The sequence below is a fragment of the Athene noctua genome, chromosome 2 (assembly GCF_965140245.1).
Source record: "Athene noctua chromosome 2, bAthNoc1.hap1.1, whole genome shotgun sequence".
Classification (NCBI taxonomy): Eukaryota; Metazoa; Chordata; class Aves; order Strigiformes; family Strigidae; genus Athene; species Athene noctua.
The window spans coordinates 10,524,461-10,549,541 of record NC_134038.1 but is presented as its reverse complement, the minus strand read 5'-3'; the positions used below and the strand labels follow the sequence as shown (position 1 = coordinate 10,549,541).

The 25,081-nt window shown below is 39.4% G+C and overlaps 1 protein-coding gene across 2 annotated transcripts in view; it reads right to left on the bottom strand.

The window, feature by feature from the left end:
* Positions 1–25,081, bottom strand: part of ADCY8 (adenylate cyclase 8) — a 134,292-nt gene that overhangs the window by 86,619 nt on the left and 22,592 nt on the right. For both annotated transcript variants that reach the window (XM_074898423.1, XM_074898425.1), the window contains exon 2: positions 17,545–17,694. In XM_074898423.1, the coding sequence (XP_074754524.1) occupies positions 17,545–17,694 (150 nt within the window). The remainder of the gene's footprint in view (positions 1–17,544; positions 17,695–25,081) is intronic.

The window sequence follows — 25,081 nt, the reverse complement described above, 5'->3', positions numbered from 1 at the left end:
GCACAAAATCTTTTCACTATAAAAAGAAATAGGTTATTTCCTACCTTATCCCTGTAGGAAAACTAATAGGAATACAATTCAAAAGAAAATAAGATAAAAGACAGAAAGCAAACAGAAATCCTGATTATTATTGAACTGCTTATGAAATCTGTAATAAGAACATAAAAAGAAGCTGTTTCTTCATAGACGTATGGCTAAAATGGAGAATGTACTTTTTCACAACAGGAAAAGCTTACATTCCTTGTTTGTGTTCACTTAAGAAGATATCTAGAGCATTTATTACAGAATATTTAGAATAAAACAGAGTTCAACTGGCACATGTTCACTAAGACAAGAAAAATGTGCCCAGCACATATGATATCTTCACCTTCATGCTACTCATGAAGGTAAGCTAAAAGTTCTTATCTGCACATTAGACATGGCAATGACCCATAAAAACAGAGGTTAATTAGTATGTCTCTGCTGCAGTCCTCCACTATCAATACAGTAGCACATGAAGAGCTCTTGTCAGGATCAAAACTGAAAGTGCATATACAGCTCATGTCACTATTCTGTATTAAGTATGTCATGCTATGGAGGAACACTACAAGAAAAATAACATATAAGTGTGCGTGTGTGAGTGTGTGCGTGGCAGGTGCTCCCGCCCAATGAAAATATGGCTTCTTGGCTGCTAAAGTGCAGCAACTCCTGGCTGCCTTTGCTCTCGAGGCTTCACAGTAGTTGGGGCCTTTGGGCAATGGGAGCTGCTATTGACTACAGGTCTGATTGGGCCTGGGTATCAATGGAGTCCCCTGGGGGAGCAATGTTGAGTTCATCCCCTGGAGCAGCAGCTGCGGTCGAGGGCTCTCCCCTGGGGTCAGGACGCTGCCCAAGGAAACTCCTCAAGGTGCCTTGGGTCAGGATGATGCCCTGAGCAGGTCCTCGAGGGTGAGAGCTCTCACTTGTCAGGTGAGTGATAGAGCGTTTTGGGTTGTGTTAAACCCTAAGGAGTTCTTTGTTCTGCGTTTTGGGTTGTCATTAAACCCTAAGGAGCTGTTCTTTGTTATGCATTTTAGATTGTTGTTAAACCCAAGGAAGTTGTTCTGTTCTCCTCTCATGGACATTCAGACCTGTAATTTGCAAAGGGCTAGTTAATTGTGTTGACAATAAATTTTTAATTTTTGGTGGTTTGTTTATTTAAGAGCCTCCATAACAGTGTGTGTGCTATATAATTTTTTATGAGGCATTCCAGCCACCAGTCAATTCTCTGGTACTGAAACCTTCAAAGGACAGAAGTTTCTTCCCTCTATGGGCATCAGCTGTCCTTTGTTGTTCCAAGCTGCTCTTACACCACACCAGACTGACAGGGTGGTAGGAATGCTGAACAAGGGCCCTTCCACAAATTAGGCTCTGAGAGATGGATTCTAGTGTGGATCATGTACATGTTTTCTTTTTGTACAGCTGAGGCAATGTTCTATGGACCAAGATGTGTCCCTATTCACAGGCCTTTCACATCACTTTGCTTCAATCCAGCAGTGAAAAATATTTTCAGTTATCCAAGAATGAGTGTCAGATCACTATTCCCTTTATATAAAGATCCTTGCCACATAACTCCCCTTCAAACTAGTGAAATATTACTATTCCCATTTCACAGATTTAGATACTGTGGCACAGAAGAACAGTGCAAATGTGTGAGGGTCGTGTGAGAAAGAGCAGTAGTAAATCATAGAGGAGAAGAAAAATGCAATTTTTTATAGTATTCTCTACTTACTATGTGCATGATTAGAGGGTCCTCACTTTTCTAGTCAGTCTCTCCTGGAAGGCATTTTCAGAAAGGGAGGGAAAGACATGAAAAAAAAAAAAATCTTTTCTTTTTCAGAGAAAGGCCTAATAAAGAAGTGTCATGAACCCTAGGGTGAGGAAACTACATTATCCAGCTTTGTTGAAAACTTGGTGGTTGAGCAGTTGGCTAAGTGGAGACAATTCAAAGTGAGCAGCAGTAGTGGTAAATGATTTGAAAAGGAACAGAGATATATTTGTTCAAGAAAAAAGACAGAAGAAAGAAGGTAGCACCAAAAGGATGTTATAAAAGATCTGGTGGTCTATCTGCTATTAACCATTCATGGGATGAATCAGCGCTAGTCTTTAAGATGGAGCAATCAAAGCTTAGTGTAAATAAAAGAACCTTTATCCTAAAGAATAACCAAGTAAAAGAAAAAAGACCAGTAAAAATCACTAAATATAACAAACTGATTCAGGTCTGAATTCAGACACCTGAATTTTGGTCACTGCAATGTAGACATGCCTAAGCTTCCATTTTATCCAGTGACTCTGAAGAGAATCTCAACAGATCAGATGTAAATGACTGCTTTGGTGTCACTCCAGGTCCCCCTGAGCTCCATTGTTTATTGACTAGATCTCAGCTGACTCTAGCAGGAGCTCAGAAGTGTAAAGAGCATGTAGTCACCTAGTTTAGAAGGTGTCTAAATATGGAGCTGACTCTTACCCAATCTACTCCTTCAGGAAAATTTAGGAACAGTGAAATAAATCCTGCAGTGATAAAGCAAATTAACTTCATGAGTCACATAAGTCTCTTTAAAGTCCCAAGACTGTAACATTGATGCTTTCTCTAATGCCCACTTCTTATTTCATGCATCTGTAATAGTCGTTCTTTGTTGAAAAACTTCTCTATGGCCTGCATGCACTAGTCCCTTGTGTCCCTCATACTGACATCAGGGGGTATCAACGGTGCTTACAACTACACAAATGTAGCTAGGCACACTCATGGAAAAGTGGGACATGTCCCTAAAGAGTAAATAACCTTTGGAACAGGTTTTGTAGTCAGTTAACAGTGCACAAGGTCTGTCTTATGAATAAAATCAACTGGAGACCTTTCCACTGGGGCTGATCAAAGACAACAAAATACCAACAAGCAACAAACATCAACAAGCAATATGTGACCTGCAGGAGGTTGCCAAGAGGAAGGTCAAACTCCCCAAGGTTTCCCTGTAGGTCATGTGAGGGCATCACCCCTGAAGGGTCTGCTGCCTGCAGGAGCTCCCTGTACCGTCTCCCCTTAGATGGTGCAGGGCAAATAATGAAACTCTGCCTATACTGCCTGTCGTGGTTTGAGCTCAGAGGGCAACTGAGCACTATGCAGCTGCTCACTCACCCCTTCCCCCACAGCACTGAGAAGGAGCGAAGGAAAAGAACCAGAAATTTGAGATAAGGACAGGGAGGGATGATGTCATCCTTTAAAGCACAGGCAAAAACCAGACTCGTTAGGGGAATTAAAAAAGAACATAAATTTAATACAGACTCTAACAACAATCCTGTGTAACAGACGGAGTAGGGCTATGAGAAGCATTACCACATCTTGAGAACACCTTCCCCACTCCCATCCCTTCTCCCCAGGCTCAGCTTTGCTCCCGATATCTCTACCTCCTCCCACCAGCAGCGCAGGGGCAGGGAATGGGGGGTGCGGTCAGTCTCGCTGCTTCTTCCACCTCGGGCAGGGTTGGAACTTCTGCCATTCCCCTCCTGCTCCCGCACAGTCCCCCTCTCACAGGGGACAGTCCTCCACAAGCCAACTCCGACAGGAGTCACTCCCACGGCCGTGTGGGTCACCCCTGCGGGTTTCAATCCTCCCAGCGCCAAACTACCACAGCTGGGCCTTCTTCCCACAGGGTCCCGGCCTTCTTCGGGTGCAGTCACCTGTCCTGGCGTGGGGCCCCCACAGGCCGCAAATCGGGATCTGCTCCGTGGGGGGTGAGGGTGGCCCTGCCAGCTCCCCCTGGGATACAGGGGAGTCTCTGCTCTGACACACCTCCCTCCTCTACCTCCTCCTTTCTTCCACTGACCTCGGTGTTCTCACAGATGTTCTCCTTCCAACTTCTCCTCACAACTCCCACAACTCCTTCCAGGTTCCCCTCAAATATGTTATTGCAGAGGCACAGCTAATTGTCCTGGCCTTGGTGCAAAGGTGGGTCTGACTTGGAGCCGGAGGAGCTTCAAGAAGCTTCTCACAGTGGCCATCACTCTAGCCCCCTCCCCTGCTACCAGAAAAACCCTGTCACTCACTCAAACCAGGACATTGCCCTGGGATTTTCCTTTTTTTCTCAACATCTTTATCAGGACTGGCTTGCTAAGGGATAAAAAGCCCCTCTTGATCAACAGTTCAGTTCAGGTTTTGTTCTTCCTCCTCTGCATGTACTTTTGCATGGGTGAACCTACGTGTATCTTGTCTTCGGATTGTGGAACAAGTTGCTTATAGCTGTCCCCAAGACACTTCTGTAAAACTGGAGTGGACATACCCCAGAAATATTTAAGTGACAGAGACTCTAGAGAAACTGCTCCACACTTTTCGTCTTGATTTTTAAGAATCATTTTACTAGAACCACCAAGCTTCACTTTAACAACATCTACAATTGATATCATAAAGGCTTTATTGTCTTAAGCACTGAACTTGATAGAATGAGAAAGGGCTGTTCAGAACTGGTTTTAGACTTTCCAGAGCACTTGGGCTTTTGCTACATTTAAGAGAAGTAGATAAAAATGGCATTGTTTTATACTGAAAAACTGACAGTGTTCAGAATTGAGGTAATTACTGTAGATGCCACTCTAGAAAATGGGAATTAGCACTTCTCATTCTCTCAGCTCTAAAGGGAAATTCCTTCATTCTTACGTAGTGCACAATAGACAGTCTATTTGCAGGTGTTCTTCCTTGTACATTATCAAGACAATAGCAAGTAATTAAAAATATGGAAGGAACTACAATATCTAATAAGTTCAGACTTGTGAGGTTATGAGGTTACCTATTAGCTTTTATTTTTAGCTTTTAGCTATTTTTACCTATTAGCTTTTAGTTTTTATTTTTACTGCTGCAATTTGCTCTATGAGCTATATTAACTTTCTTTTATTTTAATTCAGACAGTTACCGTTCCCACTCATCCCATCCTCGGCTGCATGTTACATTTAGGCATCTGCTGCTCTCAAAGAGAAACAAGGCCAGATGACACAGGAGATTTTGGAGTCTCCTTCTGTTTAGCTATTGGCTATGAAACATAGCTAGATTCCCATCCAAACTGATAACCCAGTGTTTATGAGAGTCATGAATTTTTATAATCATGTCTAATTACTTGTTAACTGAGAAGCGTTATAAAATATGTGGTAATACAAGAAGGAAAATGCTTTTTCCACACTTTTTTTTTTCTTTTTTTTTTTTTTTGTAGGAAGGACATTTTATTGAATTGTTTCCTCAATACTGTTCTGTAGAACAATATAAGACGATATATGTAGCACGTGCTGAAGGTAAGGACTGCAAGATACTACTGGTCCGTTGCTTTCGTTGGATGATAAATGGTTTGAAGATTAAAATACCTGAAGCCACATTGAAAAAGTATGTCAGGGCGTGATGATTAACAGTCTATTGCCAGGTGTCAAAGGAGGTGCTTTTCTCATCGACCAGTTCACTATGTAAGAACATCACAATCTTAAAGCCTTCTTGCCCTATGGTCCCTGAGCTGTAGAAGACTGATTCCAGGGCTGCCACTTTGTATTTTCATGCCTTCCCAGTATAATTTTGGTTTCATAATCACTTAGCTCATCCTACACCATGCTGGGAAGTGGTGGAACAACTCTCCCTATTGACTTTTTTGGCATGGTACCTGTTAATGCTGATGTGTGTATCTTCTAAATGAAAAATTGTATTCCTCCATAAAATGATTAGAAAAATATGTATAAAATTATCTTTAAGAGTAACATGATTAATCATGAAACTAAATGCAGCCAATGCTTACACTGTACGGCATAGGTGCAATGAATAAGGTCATGTAGGGCCACATGAGAACCACTAACTTTCATGGGAGTGGGTGGGGATAAGAGCTGTCGAGAGCAAGTCTCTGTTCCTTGACAGCAGTGGCTAGCTGTTAGATCTGCTAGGCTATATCACAAAACAGTCTTCCAACAGTGCTTTGTCATTTGAGCTGTCTTTTAGTTTAGGCAATAAGAACTATAGGTCTCAAATTCAGTGCCCTATTCTATATTGAGTATGAGCAATGGTTAATAAACCCAGATGCTCTGGATTCTAACACATGATATTTTACCTCCTGAATGAAGAGCATATTAGACTTACATTTCATTGCAAAACCCAGCCATATGACAAAGACATGATGAAAAGCAGGAGTTACAAAACAATTTTTATTACCACCCTGTCTTGTTGACATGAACATTTATGCTTATTGCCCTTCTCTGGACATGCTCGAGTCATTCAATGGCCTTTTTGTAGTGAGGGGCCCAAAACTGAACACAGGAATCGAGGGGCGGCCTCACCAGTGCCGAGTACAGGGGCAAGATGCCTTCCCTGTCCCTGCTGGCCATGCTATTGCTGACACAAGCCAGGATGCCATTGGCCTTCTTGGCCCCCTGGGCACACTGCTGGCTCCTGTTCAGCCAGCTGTCAATCACCCCCCAGGTCCCTCTCTGACTGGCAGCTCTCCAGCCACTCCTCCCCAAGCCTGTAGCGCTGCTGGGGGTTGTTGTGGCCCAAGGGCAGCCCCCGGCATTTGCCCTTAGTGAAACTCCTCCAGTTGGGCTCAGCCCATGGCTCCAGCCTGTCCAGGTCTCTCTGCAGAGCCTCCCTACCCTCAAGCAGATCAACACTCCCGCCCAACTTGGTGTCATCTACAAACTCACTAATAGTGCACTTGATCATCAATAAAGATGTTAAACAGGAGCAGCCCCAACACCGAGCCCTGGGGGACACCACTCCTGACCAGCCGCCAGCTGGATTTAACTCCGTTCACCACAACTCTTTGGGCCCGGCCATCCAGCCAGATTTTTACCCAGCAAAGCGTGTGCCCATCCAAGCCTCAAGCAGCAAGTTTTTCCAGGAGAATGCTGTGGTAAATGGTGTTAAAGGCCTTGCTAAAGTCAAAGTAGACAACATCCACAGCCTCTCCCTCATCCAATAAGCAGGTCACCCTGTCATAGAAGGAGATGAGGTTTGTCAAGCAGGAATAATCATAGAATCATAGAATGGTTTGGGTTGGAAGAGACCTTAAAGATCATCCAGTTCCAACCCCTCTACCATGGGCAGGGACACCTTCCACTAGCCCAGGTTGCTCAAAGCCCCGTCCAACCTGGCCTTTAGGACTTCCAGGGAAGCGGCAACTACAACCTATGTGGGCAACCTGTTCCAGTGTCTCACCACTCACACAGAAAAGAATTTCTTCCTTCTGTCTAATTTAACTCCATCCTCTTTCAGTTTAAAACCATTATCCTTCATCCTATCGCAACACTCTGTGATAAAGAATCCTTCCCCATCTCTCCTGTAACGCCCCCTTTAAGTACTGGGAGGCTGCTATAAGGTCTTCCTGGAGCCTTCTCTTCTCCAGGCTGAACAACCCCAACTCTTTCAGGCTGTCCTCATAAGGGAGGTGCTCCAGCCCCCTGAGAATCTTCATGGCATCCTCTGGACCCACTGGAGCAGGTTCATGTCCTTCTTATGTTGGGGGGCCCAGACCTGAACAGAGCACTGCCGGTGGAGTCTCACAAGAGTGGAGCAGAGGGGAAGAATCACCTCCCTCGACCTGCTGGCCACGCTTCCCTTGATGTTGCCCAGGATGTAGTTGGCTTTCTGGGCTGTGAGCGCACATTGCTTGTTCATAGTCAGTCTTCCCTCCACTAGTACCCCCAAGTCCTTCTCCACAAGGCTGCTCTCAATCCACTCACCACCCAGCCTGTATTTGTGCTTGGGATTGCCTCAACTTGCATGCAGAACCTTGCGCTTGGCCTTGTTGAACTTCATGAGGTTTGCATGGGCCCACCTCTCAGACCTGTCCAGGTCCCTCTGGATGGCACATTCCTTCCCTGCAGTATATTGACTGCACCACACAGCTCGGTGTCATTGGCAAACTTGCTGAGGGTGCACTCGATCCCACTGTCTGTGTCACTGACAAAGATGTTAAACAGTGCTGGTCCCAATATCGATCCCTGAGGAATGCCACTCATCACTGGTCTTCACTTGCACATGGAGTAATTGACTGGAACTCTTTGAGTGCAACCAGCCAGCCAGTTCCTTACCCATCTCTCAAATCCACGTCTCTCAAATTTAGAGACAAGGATGTCATGGAGGACAGCGTCAAATGCTTTGCATTTAAGAAATGCTTTATTTTAACAGACTAGAAAAATGAGCACAAAACATCTCCTACAATTTAATTTTGTTCTAAAATATCAGTATGGCCCCATCTGACTTTAAAGTGGTGTTATGCCCCAGAACACTTTTTCTTCTCTAGGACTACTTTGACTTGTCTGCTGTTGAATGTTCATGTAATTGTTCTGCATGGTTTCTACTTGTTATTCATTTAGATGATTTTTTTTTCTATTTTGTTACTTTTTTGCTGTTGCAGAAATTACTAGGCAACTTCAGGAAAATATAAATTTCTCAACAGTACTAGTTATTGAAGGTAATGACATGGAAAATTTCAGAAAGCAAACTCACATGCCATTTATTTTTCAGCTTTATATGACTAAATCACTGCAGAACAAGATAGAAAAGAGCTAGGTCATCTATTCTGGTCAAAACAAGGAGTACACCTTGTCAGAGACTTACAAGATTCCAATACTAAACAGCGCAAGCTGGATAAAATTTCCCCTGGGAAGTTTCTATAGGTGGGAGTAACGGTCACTTTCTGAAAATCAAATCCCTTTCAACAGATTTGTAGGTGGGTACTTAAATAATGGTGTTCTGAAAGACCTTCAGCCTATTCATAAACTCTAATCCAAAAATTTTATTTTACCTTAAATTATCTCAGCAATGGCATCAATGACTTGACTCTGGCTAGTTTAGAATTGGTACTGCTCATGGTCAGATAATTTAAAACCATTATCTGGACCACACAGTCTCTCTATTAATTGTGGAGCTTGTAAGGACATTTTTAGAGACCTACTACAGTCATTTCAGTTTACACTGACTTTCCTTAGTACCTTAAAAGTTCTAATTCTGAAAAAAAAAAAAAAAATCTTAAAATGAGTAAGTATATTCAAAGCTCAGGAAAGGTACTAGCCTGATAGATTTGGAGCCTGGAGTTCTTTATTTAAGCAGAGATGACTGCACTGCAGACCAGCTGTCAGACGTGTCTCATCACTGTAGGGGGCTGAACCTATTTCATTCCCCTTACTCATTTCACCTTTGTCCCCTCCCCTGAGGACAATCAGCAAGGATAAGTGGCAGCTGTCATAATGGCTTTTTTTTTTTTTTTTTTATTAGATACCTCTGTCTTTAGCCAGGAGCTGAGAACACAGGAGACACGGGCTTCCGAAACCTGTGGTGATCTGATAGATCAGCGAGCTAGCAGTCCCATTCACTATCGACCAGCACAGCATTTGAACAGCCTGGTTTAGAGATCAAAAAGCCCACACAGAGATTCAGAAAGCATGTTTATCACTAGTGAATCCAAAAGCCATCTACTAGGAAGGGGAAGTAGAGGTTTTCTTCTCACCAGTTTCTTCCAGGGAAAGCTCCCATGTCTGAAGTCCTGACGCTCTTTAGTATAATTTTTTCCCTGTATAAATTGCAGTTCAGGGTCCGATACCCCTCTCTACAGCATTGGCTGTAAATGTCATAATTCTGTTTGAGTCCATGTGACTACTTCAGATTTGCAAGGAATGGGAGAGAAGGCAAAGGATTATATTTATCTCGATTTTACCTTAGATTTCTACTTGAAAGCCAAATGTGGAGGTTATGCTCTGATGATAAGAAACAAACAGCAGCATATATGAAGGAACAACACCCAACATCTGACATGTAAAATGTCATGTTTTCTACTGCAAGTGGGCTGAGCAGATGGGGTGTTTTGAGACAAGAAGATGTAGAAAATGTACATGCTGGTCCTGTGATGTGTTCCCTGGTACCTAGAAAAGCGTAAGACCATATAAATATTGCTTCACCCCACCCCAATAAGGAGGAAAAGTCTGTCACTGAACTTAGGAAACAGATCACCTACTGAATCACAATATGGATATGGATTGTGAAGAATATAAAGTTTGCATATTCCTTTGCTTGTTGGATTAACCAGCATGTTATACTTTGAGTTTCATCCTCTTAGTATCAAAGGAGCAACGCTGAGAACAAATTTCTATGGGGATCATGGTTCTTCAGAGAAAGGTACCAAAATGAAAGAAAGTCTGGATAACTGTGAAACCTTTCTAAAAATTTCACATTCAACAGATTGTTTCCTATAAAGAAAAAAATCTGACTAACATGCAGTATCTAAACAGAGGTTTACACAGAATTTTTAATTGTGAGGTTACTGTTTGTCCTTTAAAAATAAAGTCTCTTTAAACTATGTTTACAACAAAAAAGGAAGGTCATGTGATCTCTAAAATTCAGATTACTTTTTTTTAAACCGTCTGAACTTTATCCTCATACCACTTTAGAGGGATTTTCATATTCTTAGCACCAATATATATATATATATATACACACATATAAAGATTTTATAGTGTTAACCCTCTTAAAGTGTCTGTTCCAATCCCAATCCAATCTGCTCTTACTTTAGAGGTTGCAAAGTACTGATGGTTGATTAAAATCTAGATCTGTAAGAGCTTGATAAAACCTACACAGCATGTAAGCTTCTTTTTTTTTTTTTTTTTAAAAAAAAAAAAGAAAAAAAGAGTTCATCATTCTGCAGAGAGCTGCATAAAGCTGTGGGAAATACAGATTGTTGCAGAGGAAAGTGTGAAAAATTTATCTGGAAGTAGAGGTACAAGGGAAACAAATGGTCGAACAGAACAGTTTTCTAATGGAAAAAGAGATGAAGACGAGATTACTGTTTTTGCACAGATAAGAGGCAGGAGAGACTAAATATGCCACAACAAACTGCTCTGAAGACTCAGGGGTGATTTCTCCTTCTACAGCCCTCATACCCACACTGGAAAAATATGAAACAAAACAATCCTCTTCTCACCTGGACAAATAGTTCATTAGGGTGGTTGAGCTCAAATCCTTTGTGGAAATAGAATGAAAAAATATCCAAATTGCTTTATCTTTCAAAATGAGCTTTAACTGAATATGTGGAATCCCCTATGAGAAAGAGATTAGCTGGAAAGTAGGTGTCCAGTAAGACCGTGGCAGGACTTGCAGGGATGAAATATCTTCTCCTAGGGTGTTCTCATAGAGGACTCTTCTCACTAGACCATGTAAAGAAGAAAAGATTTTTCTTGTTGTTGTCCACTAATCTGACCAAACCCATAATTATGCCTGCAGATGTCTGTCTTCACCCCATCTTGATGGGAAGCATCCCCAGAAATCTGGTGGATCAGATATGATGCCAGCCTGGACCTTCTTGCCTGAGTACTCCTGGCAAGACTAGAGCTGAAATTTGAGATGATGCCTGCAGAGAAAGGGGTCTGCTTGCTAAAAGCCATACTGGAGGGAGATGTAAACAACACAGCTAAAGAGATTAGTGCATTGTGGCTTTAGTACCTTGTAGCACTGGGTAACTCCATTGAAACTGCACAAATGTAATGCTGAAGTAGAATAATTTTCTCTATTTGGCTTCTCAGGGCTTAAAAACTGGAGAATTTTTTCCTGATTTGAGTTTAGTTAGTCCCAATAGTTTAGCACAGCAGTGGCAGTGCAGCTTTGCTGGTGAGTTCTTCAAAAGTAGGCAGCTTTCTCTCACCAGAGGACGGCTATAAGCATCACACTGCTCTGGACTGATTTCACTGATGTCATCTCAAACAACTGCAGAGAAGATCCTTCTTTCATAAGATACCATGAGGTGCTCTAAATCTACCAGAAATACTTAAAATATTTCAGAGGGGTTTTATATTCTTATTTTTGAACACTAGTCCAATACACAGGTTATTCATGTTAACAGGATACAGCCTAACAGCTTTGCTTAGCTTGAAAGCAGCCTCCCACCTGTATTTCCCTATTGCTTTATCTGGGCTTCATTAGTTTCATTGGTCTAGAGAGGTCTTGGGTGGAGAGTAGAAGTGTGGCCATGACATAGAAGTCTCTTAATTATGAGTAAAATGCCTTTGCTATGAATAGCAGTCCCGTAATGTTGTGATCTCATTACAAGATAATAGGTGCTTGACTGATTTTTAAAGCTATTCAAGTTACTTGACTTCTTGATGTTCCCTTCCTAGTCATTTTAAGCCTCCATTTCCAGCTTCAGTCATAAGAAATTATGTAAGTCAAATATTAACCACCTTGCATCTTTCAGATATGTATAACTTGGCATAAGTATGCATGGTGGAGGAAGAGGCAGAGTGACAAAGTTATGTGAGATACACTATAATTAAATAGTAATATTTGAGAGTTTAAAATGCTAGATAAATTTAAAGTAAAGATGAATTTCTGGAGAAAGAGCAGGTAAGGAGGCCAGAGATATATTACAAATTCAGTTCTTCATTAAGTCATCATTTTAATATGTGTCTGCATTTAATATGACAGTTATTTAAAATGTAGGGATTTTGTATGATAAGAAATAGAAACTAAAATAAAATTTAATGCAGCGTCCTGTTCTTCATTAAGGCAAAATCAGAGCATTCACAACGAGGGACATTACATACTCATTGTTTTTGAAAGATTTGCAGTAGCTAATTAAGAAAGTAAGTTATACTTTCTATTTTCATTGAGCAGATATGATGAAAGCAGAATTACCTGCTGTGTCCTTACAATAAAATCAAGGCAAAAGGAAAGTGTTTTTGAAGTGGTTATTATCAAAGTACAGCATTGGGTGTCAACTTTTTTTGAAACATATATATATATCAAATCAAAATATTGACCCAAAATTTCAAACAGGTAGTGGAAAGTGATGATATTGTTGGAAGGAAATGGACTTAAAAAAAAAAAACAACCAACCCAAACTGAGAACCTCATGTTTATTCATAATTACAGTGTGTTGTAAAGAAAAGTGGAGGACATTTTATGGCTGTCATTTTTCTTTGATTGATAAAACTGCATATTTTAAGCACAAACAGCTACTACATTTCATTAAAAAATAGTTAAATTAATTATTTGATCATTAACTGGCAAACTAAGACTGTTTTCACAGCACATTATTTTGTTTGTGCTACCTTCTCTAGCTTGCTTCTCTGATATTTGTCTTTCTGTGATACAGTTTTTCTGGTACTCATCAACAGTGGAGTCTTGTTTAGCTAAGCCAAGCTCTGAAATGTTTTAGATCTTCACCAAAATTCTAATTTTGTAATGAAAATTGAGAAACACAGATGTTCCCTCAGTTTCACAGAGTGCTGGGATTTCCAAATGGTGTCACACAGACAATACCGTACAGTTAAGTGCATAAACATCATTAGCAATGACTGCTGGAGTAATTCTCCTTTGTATCTGCAATACTGTTCACTTTATTAATAGAGTAATTAGAGTTAGAAAATACATGGTAATTGAAAATGTTAATATGTACTTGTTAACAACCCCAGGTGTTTAAAGATTAAAAAAAAAAAAAAAAAATATCAGATCCTCGATGAATTAGTCAGTTTTGAAGATATGACTAAAACTCTTAACTTTCTGAAATAATTCTGAAAATTTTACTCAAAAGCTTTGTTGAGAGTACATGCTGATGGGGGAGGAAGAATGAAAAAAGATGTAGAAGCTTAATTGTATAGAGTCTGTGAAACACGGAAACTGGAAATTAAGTCACTTAAAAGCTTTAAAAACTTTGGCTAGGCTCTTAAAGTCTTTTCCATCATACAAGTGCAGTTTGCCCTCTTCCTTCCTGTGCAGTAAGTGAATGAATTGCAATTACTGTAAAAGCTGAACTTGCACCTGAGAGTATTCTTTGTGGACAATGAAACAATGGTGCTAATTCAGATTTACAGAGATCATACATGGCACAGAGACATTTCTACAGAGCAAAATGGCTTTCACTGTCAAACTGGAAACCTCACAGCCATACTGAAATAGCAGTCCTTAAACCCTGAAAACCACACAACAAGAAGAGTCTGCTGGAAAATAACAACTGGAAACAAACTATCACATCTAACTGTCCAAATTTCAGCTCACAGTGGCACAAACAACAAAAAAGAGTTTTTCTCCCCTAGTAGGATTTTGGTTGTTTCACCTTCTACTTCCATCACACTCTACAAAAAAGTATGATGGTAAATGAATGAATGAAACTGCTTTCACTGAAGAAATTTCAGCTCATCTATATGAAATTTATCAGGAAGTACATAACCATATCTTGCTTTTCGTCACAAGAGAGAAGCTGATACGGTAGAAACTTTATAGTCATAATTCAGAAAATCTGCAAATACTCATTAGGGGAGTTTTGAAAATCTTTGAAACGCAATCAGATCCTTACTGATAAGTATTATTGTTTTTTTGTGCAACTCCACATGTCTGATGGTACCTCTTACTTGTCTCCAAAATGTACATTATGAAATATTTGTCTCACAACTGGACAGCTTTCCATGGCTGGCTCTTTTAGGCAATAACACAATACACAATAATGATAGCAAGAGCATTTGTAGTTGTTAGAATGATGGATGATTAGAGATGACAAATCTAAGGGATATTGAGAAATTGGAAAGGTCATTTTGAGAGTGCAGAAACTTGATTTTTTAGTTTTAACAGTGCACAGTAATGAATAGAAGTGTATCCAAAGCATTTATATAACCTTTATAAAAAATTGAAATCTTATTCTGCAATTACTTACGGAAGAACATGCCATTCCTTGTTTCATTTTTTAATGCATGTTGGTTTTTCTTACTTTAATTTTACTGGTCTTCAGATGTAAACAAAGTAAGGACAAAACCAGACCCTACAGGACCTATCTGGCAAGCTGTCATACTTCATATGACACGTCATATCTATGACATATCAATATAATTATCTATTTTAATTATTTATTATTTTTAGTTCAAGAAGTGGAAGCACTGTGGAGCGGAAACAAACCTTGAGAGATTTCTATTACGTCACCCATTACTATAAAAAGTAGCAGTACCACCACTGAAAGCCACAAAAAGTTTGACCCTGCTGTAAGAAACCTTAAGTTTAGTCAGTTTATGAGAAGTGAAACAAATCAAAGTGGAATAGAATTTGGAATTCCTGGAATTAGTATCTGGGAGAATTACACTAATAACTGCTCTTCTACTTTTTCTGCACATTTTTAGTGCCTCATCCATATTGCTAGAAATTTTCAGAAGCCACATCACAACTATTGGCCTATACCTACTTTTTTCTCCTTTCCCCTCCCTTCATTTATCAGAACTATCTTCTAGAGAGTCATAGAAAGAATCTATTAACCCTCAGATGGATCTAATCTTACTTTTTAAAATGTGATATGCATTAACAGATAACATGATTTTTGCATTAATGTGAACTACATATTCCCTGCATTATGAAATATATGTCTTCAAGGTAGAAAAAATGTTAACAGTCACTACGTTACTGCCTGTGGATACTGATCAAGTGAACAAGAACAAGATGATCAAGAAAAGCAGTCACCTAAAATGTGACATTGCCAGTCTTCTTAAAGAAGATATCTTTAGAAATTGCTTAAATGAGCCACTGCTTCAGAAGCAAAAGGAAAGTATAGAAGAGGGAAACGGGCTCTCCATTCCTCAAGAAATTCCAGTATTGGAATATTTTGTCATTGTTGTTGTCCCAAATACAAATGAAAAGCTGAAAAGTATGTTACATATATTTTATATACATATTTATAGGTGTGCATAATAACACAGTTTCAAAGTTCTAACAACATTAATCAGAAATATTTCAAAATGCTTTGTTCCTAAATTTTAGGGTAGTTTATCATTAAATTGAGTTTTAGAAGAGATCTTTCGGTTGATGTCCTGATGTTTGTATTTTTCTCTTGTGGGCATTTTCCTTGGCCTGAATATAATCTTCCTTATGCAGTTCTAGTCATATGATGCCTATGACAGACTACTTTGCTCATAGATGAGTCTCAGCTGCAATGAGGTAACTCTGCAGGAAGTTCTGCCTTTAGGTGACAGCGCAGCCCTGAAACCTTGCAAGACACAGGGCCAAGACAAAATGTACAGTTCAACACTGACTGATTAAAACCAAATATTTCAGAAACAATCCCTACTTCCCCTCCCACAAAAAAAAAAAAAAAAGAAAAAAAAAAAAGAAAAAGGATTTTTTTCAGCCCACCTAAATGGAAAAATTCTATCTTCATTCTCCTAATAAGAAATAAAGATTGAATGTCTCAAAAAAAAAAAAAAAAAAAGTTGTCTCAGTAGAATTCCATTTTCCATGAGAGAATGAAGTCATTCTAATTTAAAATCCTCAGAATCATCTGGAACAAGGAAATCTTTTTTCATGTTTTATAAAGATTTTTACAATGAACTCTACAAAACAATGATCAAAGTAAAGCTTACAAAATATTAGTTTATAAAAGATTAGACAAGAATGAAAATGAAAAAAAAAAAAACCCACAACAAACTCGCAAAACCCCAAAAGCCATAAAAATGTGATCCTACATTTAAAATGAGAACAGAGCATCCTAGATAGCATCCCTCAGAACCTTTTCAGTCAGCAATGGCTGGAGAGATGTTCTGGCATAGGTAACTTGTATTACTCAGCACAGTCATGCATTCATACTGAGTCATTAGTCAGTAAAGTCTAGAATATGACATCTTCATAGATCTCTGTATAAAAGCATGGCTTTAAGAAGTAAATTAAATAAGATTGAGAAGGAATATGTGTATCTACAAAACAGGACAAAATGAATGGCTAAGTTCATTTGAGAATGAAATAACAGTGTAACACACATATATATATATGTACTGGTTGTATTTTGATCTTAATGTAAGTTCTTAAACAGCAGGTGAACCTTTTGATATTTCAGTGGGAATGCAAAATATGTATATCATGCTACATCTCATTTCTGTTCCCTTGGTACAAAGTAATAAGCAGCAATTTATTTCTTTTTTATTTTTTTTTTATTCAATGCCTCTTATTCTGGATTGGAAAAGATGATGTATCTAAGAGCAACCATACCTTCTCAGATCAAAAGTTCACCTAACCCAGTATGTATTGCTCACAGCGGCCAAAAGGAGATTTTTAGAGAAGAGTTTAAGGACAGAGAAAGCATATAGTGATATTTCCCTGCAGTGGTCTCCCAGCTCCAAAAATTCATCTGTGAACCAGAGATGATTTAGTATTTTCTCTGCCTAGATAGAGTTCACTTCCATGAACTTGCTTAGTTTTCACTAGAGTGATACAAGTTTTAGAATCCAAAACACTCTGAAACATGAAGCTTCCCAGTTTAACCCCTTTTGTGTAAAGAACCATTTTTAAACACCTGCCAGTTGCTGTTTCATTTGGTGACCTCTTCTTCTTGTATGGGAAAGGACAATGAACAGCCATTGTCTATTCATCCTCTTTCCCAGGGAAAATCTTGAAGATATCATATCAGATCGTTACACACCAACAAAATAACAGCATGAAACTCCCTTAAGCTGAACAAATCAGGTGATATCACATTGGAGTCAGCAAGGCTACAAAAGCTTGTTCCTGTCCAATTATCAATTCCAGTTAATACAAAAATAGGATTGTTTCTCCAATACCTGTCGCTGATTTTCTGTCTCTAGTCTCAGTCTGGCTTCTACACATCTTCTGGTCTCCAGGAAGGCTTGACGTTGTGCTCTGTCTGATAGGTAGCTAATGAAGATTCCTGCAGTGTTCATACACATAAATAACACTGCCTGAGCCGCTATCTGCAACAAACAACAAATAGGATTTGATCAAACAGGAGAAGCAAAAATATCTGTTCAAAAAGAGAAAGAGAGATAAATAGTGCTCTGTAGTCATGTAGGCTGTAAAAATAAAGGTTTGGAAAGTTTGCATAAAAGAATCTCTTGGATCTTAATTAGAGGCATCAAATGTGTAAAACTCTCCCTGACTTGAGGAAGAAATATGCAGTATTTGGGGGCATTAAACTCTAGTTGAACCACAAATGATGTTTCCAAGAACTGACTCACAGGGCTTTAGTCAGGAATGATTACAAACATAATTAACAATTTGTTTTTGCACTGCCTCTTCTGTAAAACAACTTTGTGATTTGTTCCATGGCTTAGTTTGAGAAGAAAGCCATATTAAGGAAAACAACGAGTGTCAGTTATTTAAGAATTAATACCAGCGATAACAGTTATTCTGTTATTATTGAACAAATTAAATAAATTCATTTTCAGCTGCTGCCAAAGCACAAGCTTGCACAATCTGAATCCTGAACCATTCAACAGGGGAAGCTGAAAGGATAACCAAATCTTTGCATAGCCTGTGCCTATGTACACAGACCTTTTCTTCACTGAGCCCTACGTAAGAGCTGCCCTCTTTCTCCTTGTAGAAGGTGCGTCACAGTGCCAAATGGGAGTGGATCCTTGGACAGTGTATATTTCAGTGGCGTATTTGTCTTTCATTGATACTTCTTTGCGCTCTGTATATTTGAAAGACAGGACACATCAACACCATTGAACTGAGGATTGTTTGGGAAACTGGTAAGAAACTTGCGATATTGCATACACTAGAGACAGAACACAGACCTGCAGTTTCAGCAGCTTTATCCACTACCTCAACTCTGTTACAGGTTGCAGATTTATGTGAACTCCTCAGTTTCCACTTTCTCCTGCCTTTTTTTAACTTGTGAGAGGGTCAAGATTGAAAAATATGTCCGGAAGTCATTAATATTCCTCAAATGAAGCATGTAGAGCCAAACCGCTCTGTCTGCTACCTTAGCTAAAGAAGTCATTGGGGCACAGCTGAAAGTCTGCAGACTTCCAGGTCCCCATCTTCCTGCCAAGGTCCAGTCACAGCCGCTGTGCTGATGAGGTCCCTCTGAGTGCACCCTGACTTGTGGGGTCACCTCTGTTTCCCAGTGGCAGACCAGCCATGAAGCAGGAGGGTCTGCGTTACCCTGCGGCCACATCACCCACCTGGCAAAGCCACCCAGACTCTGACGGCTATGGACTGTAATGCTATGGGTGATACCTACAGGATCATAACATCAGAATAGTCATGCCAGGACAGATCAAGTGCTCATCATTCAGGATCCTGTCTCTAATAGCAGACAGCAGAGAGTGCCCAGGTAGGAGGACAAGGATAAAAGAGTAGATACGAGTACATGAATAAAACAAACATTCAGTGATGTTTTTTCAAAACAGTCTTGAACACTCCACCAATATGTTGTTACAGAGCATTGTGGGTTAGGGGTTGCATTTTTGTAGTATTATCTGATAATCAGTCTCCCTAAAATCCTTATAAAAGAGAGAAAACATTTAGCAAAACTCCCTAATCTCATTGTAACGCTGTGCCTCATGAAAGCGAGATCTGATATCAAATCAGATGCATCTGGCAGAAATTTCAGCTTTATATATTCCTGTATTTCTGAATCTGGAGTATTGTTCTATAATAGTACAGGGAATTCGTTTACAATTTATATGCCATGATTAACAAAGGATGCATATCCTGGCTCCAGATGAAGTTTTGTTTAACCTTTGCCAGTAATAGATATCGAGGCAAAGCTTGTGAGAAATAGGGCATGATTAGCATGATCCTTGCATCTTCCTGACTTCCAGGATCCTGTGGTTTACAGCACCTCTGATCTGGAGATGGCATTCTCTGTCTGCTTAACTGTTTCTGATACCTTTCTGAAGTTAATTGTACCTTTGTCCCCTATGTCTTTCAATGTCAAAGATTTCTACAATTTAATTAGACCCTTTGTGATAAAAATGCTTCCTTTTGTTTGCTTTAATTCACAGCCTTATCACTTCTTTGAGTGCTGTATGGTGGTTATAATATGAGAAACAGGGACTAATAATTCTCAATTCATCTTCCTCTCACCATTCCTGATTTTACTGCCTTACAGAATTACCCCTGACTTTTATTTTTTTAAAGGGAGGAATCTGACACTATTTAGTCTCACTGCATTTGTCACTATTCCACCTCTGTACTTACTGCTTGTTCCCTGTTATTTACCTTACCCTGTTTTACTGGAGACAGGTTGCCTTGGACCAGCCATCTTCCTCCAGACACCTTCTGCCTTTGCTCCAAGATAAAACAGAATGTAGTAATTCAGCCCATGAGATAAGTCCTTTGTGGTGCAGGCTACTAAAAGGCGTATGATGAGCTGACATGAGATAAGACCAGTTCAAAATTACATTGTTCAGGAGGACAACTGAAATCAGCTGTGGGTGGCTGGAGGAGTCAATGTTTCATACCTTTTTGACTGACTTGAAGATAATCAGTGCTCACACACTAGGACAGCTAGACTATCTGTGAAAAAAAGAAAAGCCTTTCACAACATTTACAATGTGCATTTCAAAACTGAAAGCACTGGCAGGGTGCTCTCATTTCCTTGCAAATTCAATTGCAAGTTCCTCATGAGCCCGGTTCAGTCACCCATCTCTGCTAATTCTCAGAACTAGTGCCACTCACTTCAGCAGATCTCCTTAGAGCAAATGCAGTAGAATTTGGCCTTCAATTAGATTTCATGAGCACATAATTTGATTTGGACAAAGGGAATTATGGAAAATATGTTACAGGTAAAACAACAGCTTACTCAGAGGGAAAAGCTACTTTTCTTACACATAATAGTCTGACTGAAACCAACCTAAGGAGTAAAGCACTATGCCTTGCAAGGATACTAATCTTTTGCTCTTGTTAAGAAAAGAATAAAAAATATATATAAGTCTCGAGTCTCTCATTCCCACCCTTTTTCCTACAGCTTACTGTGGCCAATTCCAGAAATCTTGAAGGATTTTCTACTGCCTATCAGGGTTACAAGCCAGGGTAGAGTCTGACTTCATAAGACATACACAATTTCATATCTTTTTGAATGACCTGAAGATAATCAATGCTCACACAGTAGGAAAGATGAGGTATAGTGTGAAAAAAAGAAAATCTTTTCACAACATTTATAAGCTCTTTAGTCTATTTGTACCTTGCACAGCACTCAAATAACTAACTGTAGCAGAGACAGCAAGTGATCTTAAAGAGCTGTTAGTGATACTTTTTGATGTTAAATAGAACTCTGGGGAGGTCTGCTTCTTGAATATTTAAAAAATATAAACAAGAAGGTACCCATCACCATGTTGCTTGAGAATATCTGTGTAACAAGATCAGCACTGTCCCTGCTCAAATTGAAGTTGCACATAATCACATGATAGGATGAACAGAGCTGAAGAAAGATACTTAACAAGATCATGCAGGTAGTTGGAAGCAGAGGTTAAAAGTTTTACTCCAAAACTCTGCTTCCCATATTTCTCATGGGAGGTGATTAAGAGTTTAGTTCACAGAGAAATCACTTGTTAAATAAATTTACAATTATAAAGTGTCCTTCATACAGGCATCTCAGAGCCCTTTGCAAAATTAATACAAAAACTAGCCAAAAACAAAGGCAATGAAAAGAGAGGATGCAGGTCAGACAAGAAAGCTAAGTTTAAATTTGACAGTACACATTGATTCAAATAATTGCATTTTTATCTGTCACTCATTATATAAAAAGGGCATTGCCAAGTTCATTATATAAAAAGAGCATTGCCAAGACAGCTGAAACCAAGATAATATTCTCAGTGGATTTTTGAACCACCAGATCTCAGACAAAGAAACAATTAAAAGGCACTGGACACAGCTGGTCAGGAAGAGGTATCAATTAAAGTAGGTATAGTATAGTAATGTAAGAGAACAGGAAAAGGAAAAATGGTTGAAAAGATGGTAAAGTAGCTCATAAGTCTGTTTTGAAGTAGTAGGTGAATCAGTCACTATTGAATTGAATGTAGTTCAGGAAGTCAGAAGGGTACAGGTGAGTGGAGAGCTGGGCTAAGCATAACAACAATTTGTAGACATTTCTGCTGTTAAGAGCACCTAATTGAGTTTGCCTTGATTTGGCGTTTCCACAGAATCCTGTGATTTTATGAGCAGCTGGGAGTGAGTTAAAAAAAGGGGTTTTATGTGACAGAGTTTCAAAACTTCTAAAATCGTAACTGAAGTATGTCTTAATTTTGCCATGAATTTCCTCTCTAAAAAGATGCAGTTGTCCATGAGGGAATATAAAGCTATAAAATCAGTGCTTTCTAAGACTTGCCATTGAGAGATATTTAGTGAGTGTATAGTGATTGACTGAGTTCAGCACTTCCAAAGAGCCCATAACCTGAGGGAAACTTAGAAGCATTCAACAACCCAAGAGATTGGAAAAATGTTGATTGATAGCTAGCTCTAAAAGATGATAATTGCCACAAACAGTCTTCATCATGAATAGTTGAACCAATGGTAGCATACATTTACATGGAAAACACAGTGGAAGTGAGGGAGACAAAGCTGAAAAAGTTTAGAAACAATTCTGAAATCCAGGAGGACATTGAACTTGTGTGTTACTACCTCAAGTGCAGAAAGAAATCCTAGTGTGCTCTGCAGAAATAAACTTATTATTAACATCTTCCTTCAGCAGGTAATTTTGTTCTGCTGCATAGAAACGAAGCAGTCCTGGGGCTGATCTCACTAAAACACATCTGAAAAGTAAAGAAATGTTTTCATTGTAATCTCCAGTTGGATATTCTCAAGGCAGATCAGTCCTTAAGAGAAGAAAAGTCATTAATTTCCTATGGGAAATTATTTAATTATTTTCCTATTTTTGTTTTCTAATTTTTGGATTGGCTTCAACAATGGATTAGAGTAGTTTTTTGTCTGTTTTGGGAAAACTAGGAAAGTAAAGCTGTTGTGCTTCTTTAAGGGTGTTTTCAGCATGTGCCACATAAAGAACTGGTTGCTATGGTAATTATTATTGGTTAATTAGATTTGGAGAAGCATTTTGATTCATCATTAGTTGTTTAACTAAAAATAGCAGCTCGCCACAAGGTTGTTTTTTGTAACTAAAATGTCACAGAAACCCCATTACCCTCTCTCTCTTCTCCATCACCCTCTTGTTTAGGTTACTTCAAGGGAAAATAACTTACACTCTTATAAAAACTGGTCACCAGGAATGAACTGAGGGTTGCATGATGATTGTGGGATTTGAGATGAAAATGTTCTACTTTGTATAGAGCAGGAACATCTGGCAGCACAGACTCTGCCACTCTCCCTGCTGGGCTGCAGCAAGCCTCTGTCTCCAGCTGACACCATGATTTTATGAATCAAAGCTACTGGCAGCAAAACGAGTAAGTACCTCTATGTGTGTACTGCCTCTTGCCCACCTTGATCCCTCAGCACAGCTTCCCCTTTGTCGTGCCAGATCAATTGTTTGTGGGACCATACTGTGCACTATATCAGGGAACTTGGCCAACTTAAAAAAACAAACATTTGGCGTTGGCAGTGATTTTCCAATCTAGAGCAGTCGTCTGATTGAGTTCACAGCACAGCCTCCACAGGGAGAGGAAGCACGTGACCATTCATAGCTGGCAATGCTGCCAACTCATTAAACTGAAATCATTACTGCCTTATTGTTAAATCACCTTGTACAGAGCTTTTTTGTTCCCCAGGTTCACTCCTCCTCACTTCTCCTGGGCCTAACTGCTAAATGCCAATGGCCATGATGAGGTTTTTTTTGTTTGTGGGTGCTTCTTCACCAAAATTTATTGGAACCCAACCTGTCCCACAAAGGTGCCCAAAATGTTGCCAAGACTTTCCAGAAAGCTCATCTGTCCCTGATCCTCTATATTGTTCAGTGTATAAATACAACAGCTGTTTATCTCCTACTCACAGCTGGAGTCAGTGCTAAATCTTTTATCCGATCTACACATGCATAGTATACTGAAAGACAGGAACATACCATACAGTTGAGAAGACAGGGATGTAGAAAGGTATATAAGGTATATGGTTTATTCATGGTAAATTTAGTCAAGCACAGACTACTATGATTAAGAGCAGTGCTTTGCCGCAGGCACCCCTGATTTGCTAAATGTGAAATGAGCCATTTGTATCAGTGTCACCTCCTGATTTTGTGTTTAGAACCGAGTTTTGTGGTTCAGCTGTGCAATCTCCCATGTGAACGTTGGCCGATTCTTCAAAAACTCAGATCTTATTTATGCCTCTAGGAAAGCTGAGATCTTTTAAGAAGCTTGGTCTTGTTGCTCCCAGATAAGGCATTAGAGGACTTCTCTATGGATTTAGGGACACAGTCTGGCCTTTAATATGCATGAAGTCTGTAGTCTGCAAGGCAGGTTGGCTCTATCAAAACACATATTGTACCCCAAGGAATTATTAGATCAACCTTAATGAGAGTAACCGGTCTCAGACATGGTTTTCTCCATCCTGTTGCAGAATATCCTAACAAGCCTATTGCTCCTGCCCTGCTGGTGATTTAGAAAACAAAGACCATTTTCCATCTGAACGATGACACATTTGCATAAAATCAATTGTTCTAGTTCAAGACAGAATTCAGAAATATGTATCTTTAATATTCAGAACAAGAGTTTAATTTTCTCTTAGAAAAATAGCTTTTTCATTCTTGTTCTTCCTCTCATTGAATCCATTAGAAATGTAGAAAATTGAATGTCTGACTGGTAGGTCAGCTATCAACTTTGGCAAGACTTTTGCAACATGGTGTGGTACAAGAGATCTTTCAGGAAAATCATATCATATCATATCATATCATATCATATCATATCATTTCAGACACACAATGGCTGACACAACTTGAGTGATACACATAGGCAGTCAAGCAAATGCATGACCCTGCTAGTGCCATTGAGCAGCCCCAAATGGGAAACAATTTTCAGCACATATCCTCTAACTCCCCTTGAGTTTGTCTAGAATTTGGAATTCAGTATAATCTTAACTAAAAAAATATATATATATATATATATATATATTCTGGGACTTCGGATAACACTTTTTTTTGTGGTTTTTGTAGCTGTTAAAGTGACTAGATATGTCTGAGACAATGTCAGTAGGAGGGTCATAGCCTGTGCATATAGGCGAATGGATGGAGATGGGTAAATGATCTGCAATTTTTAGTAACCGTTTCCCACAGCTACAGGTTACTCTTCTGAAGTCTCTGACCCCCATGTAGGAACTGATCCTGAACTACACAAAAATACTTGGTGATCATGTCTCCTGTGCACTGAGAAGCACAGCACTCTTTTGTCATAATTTTGCCCACAGGATGCTATT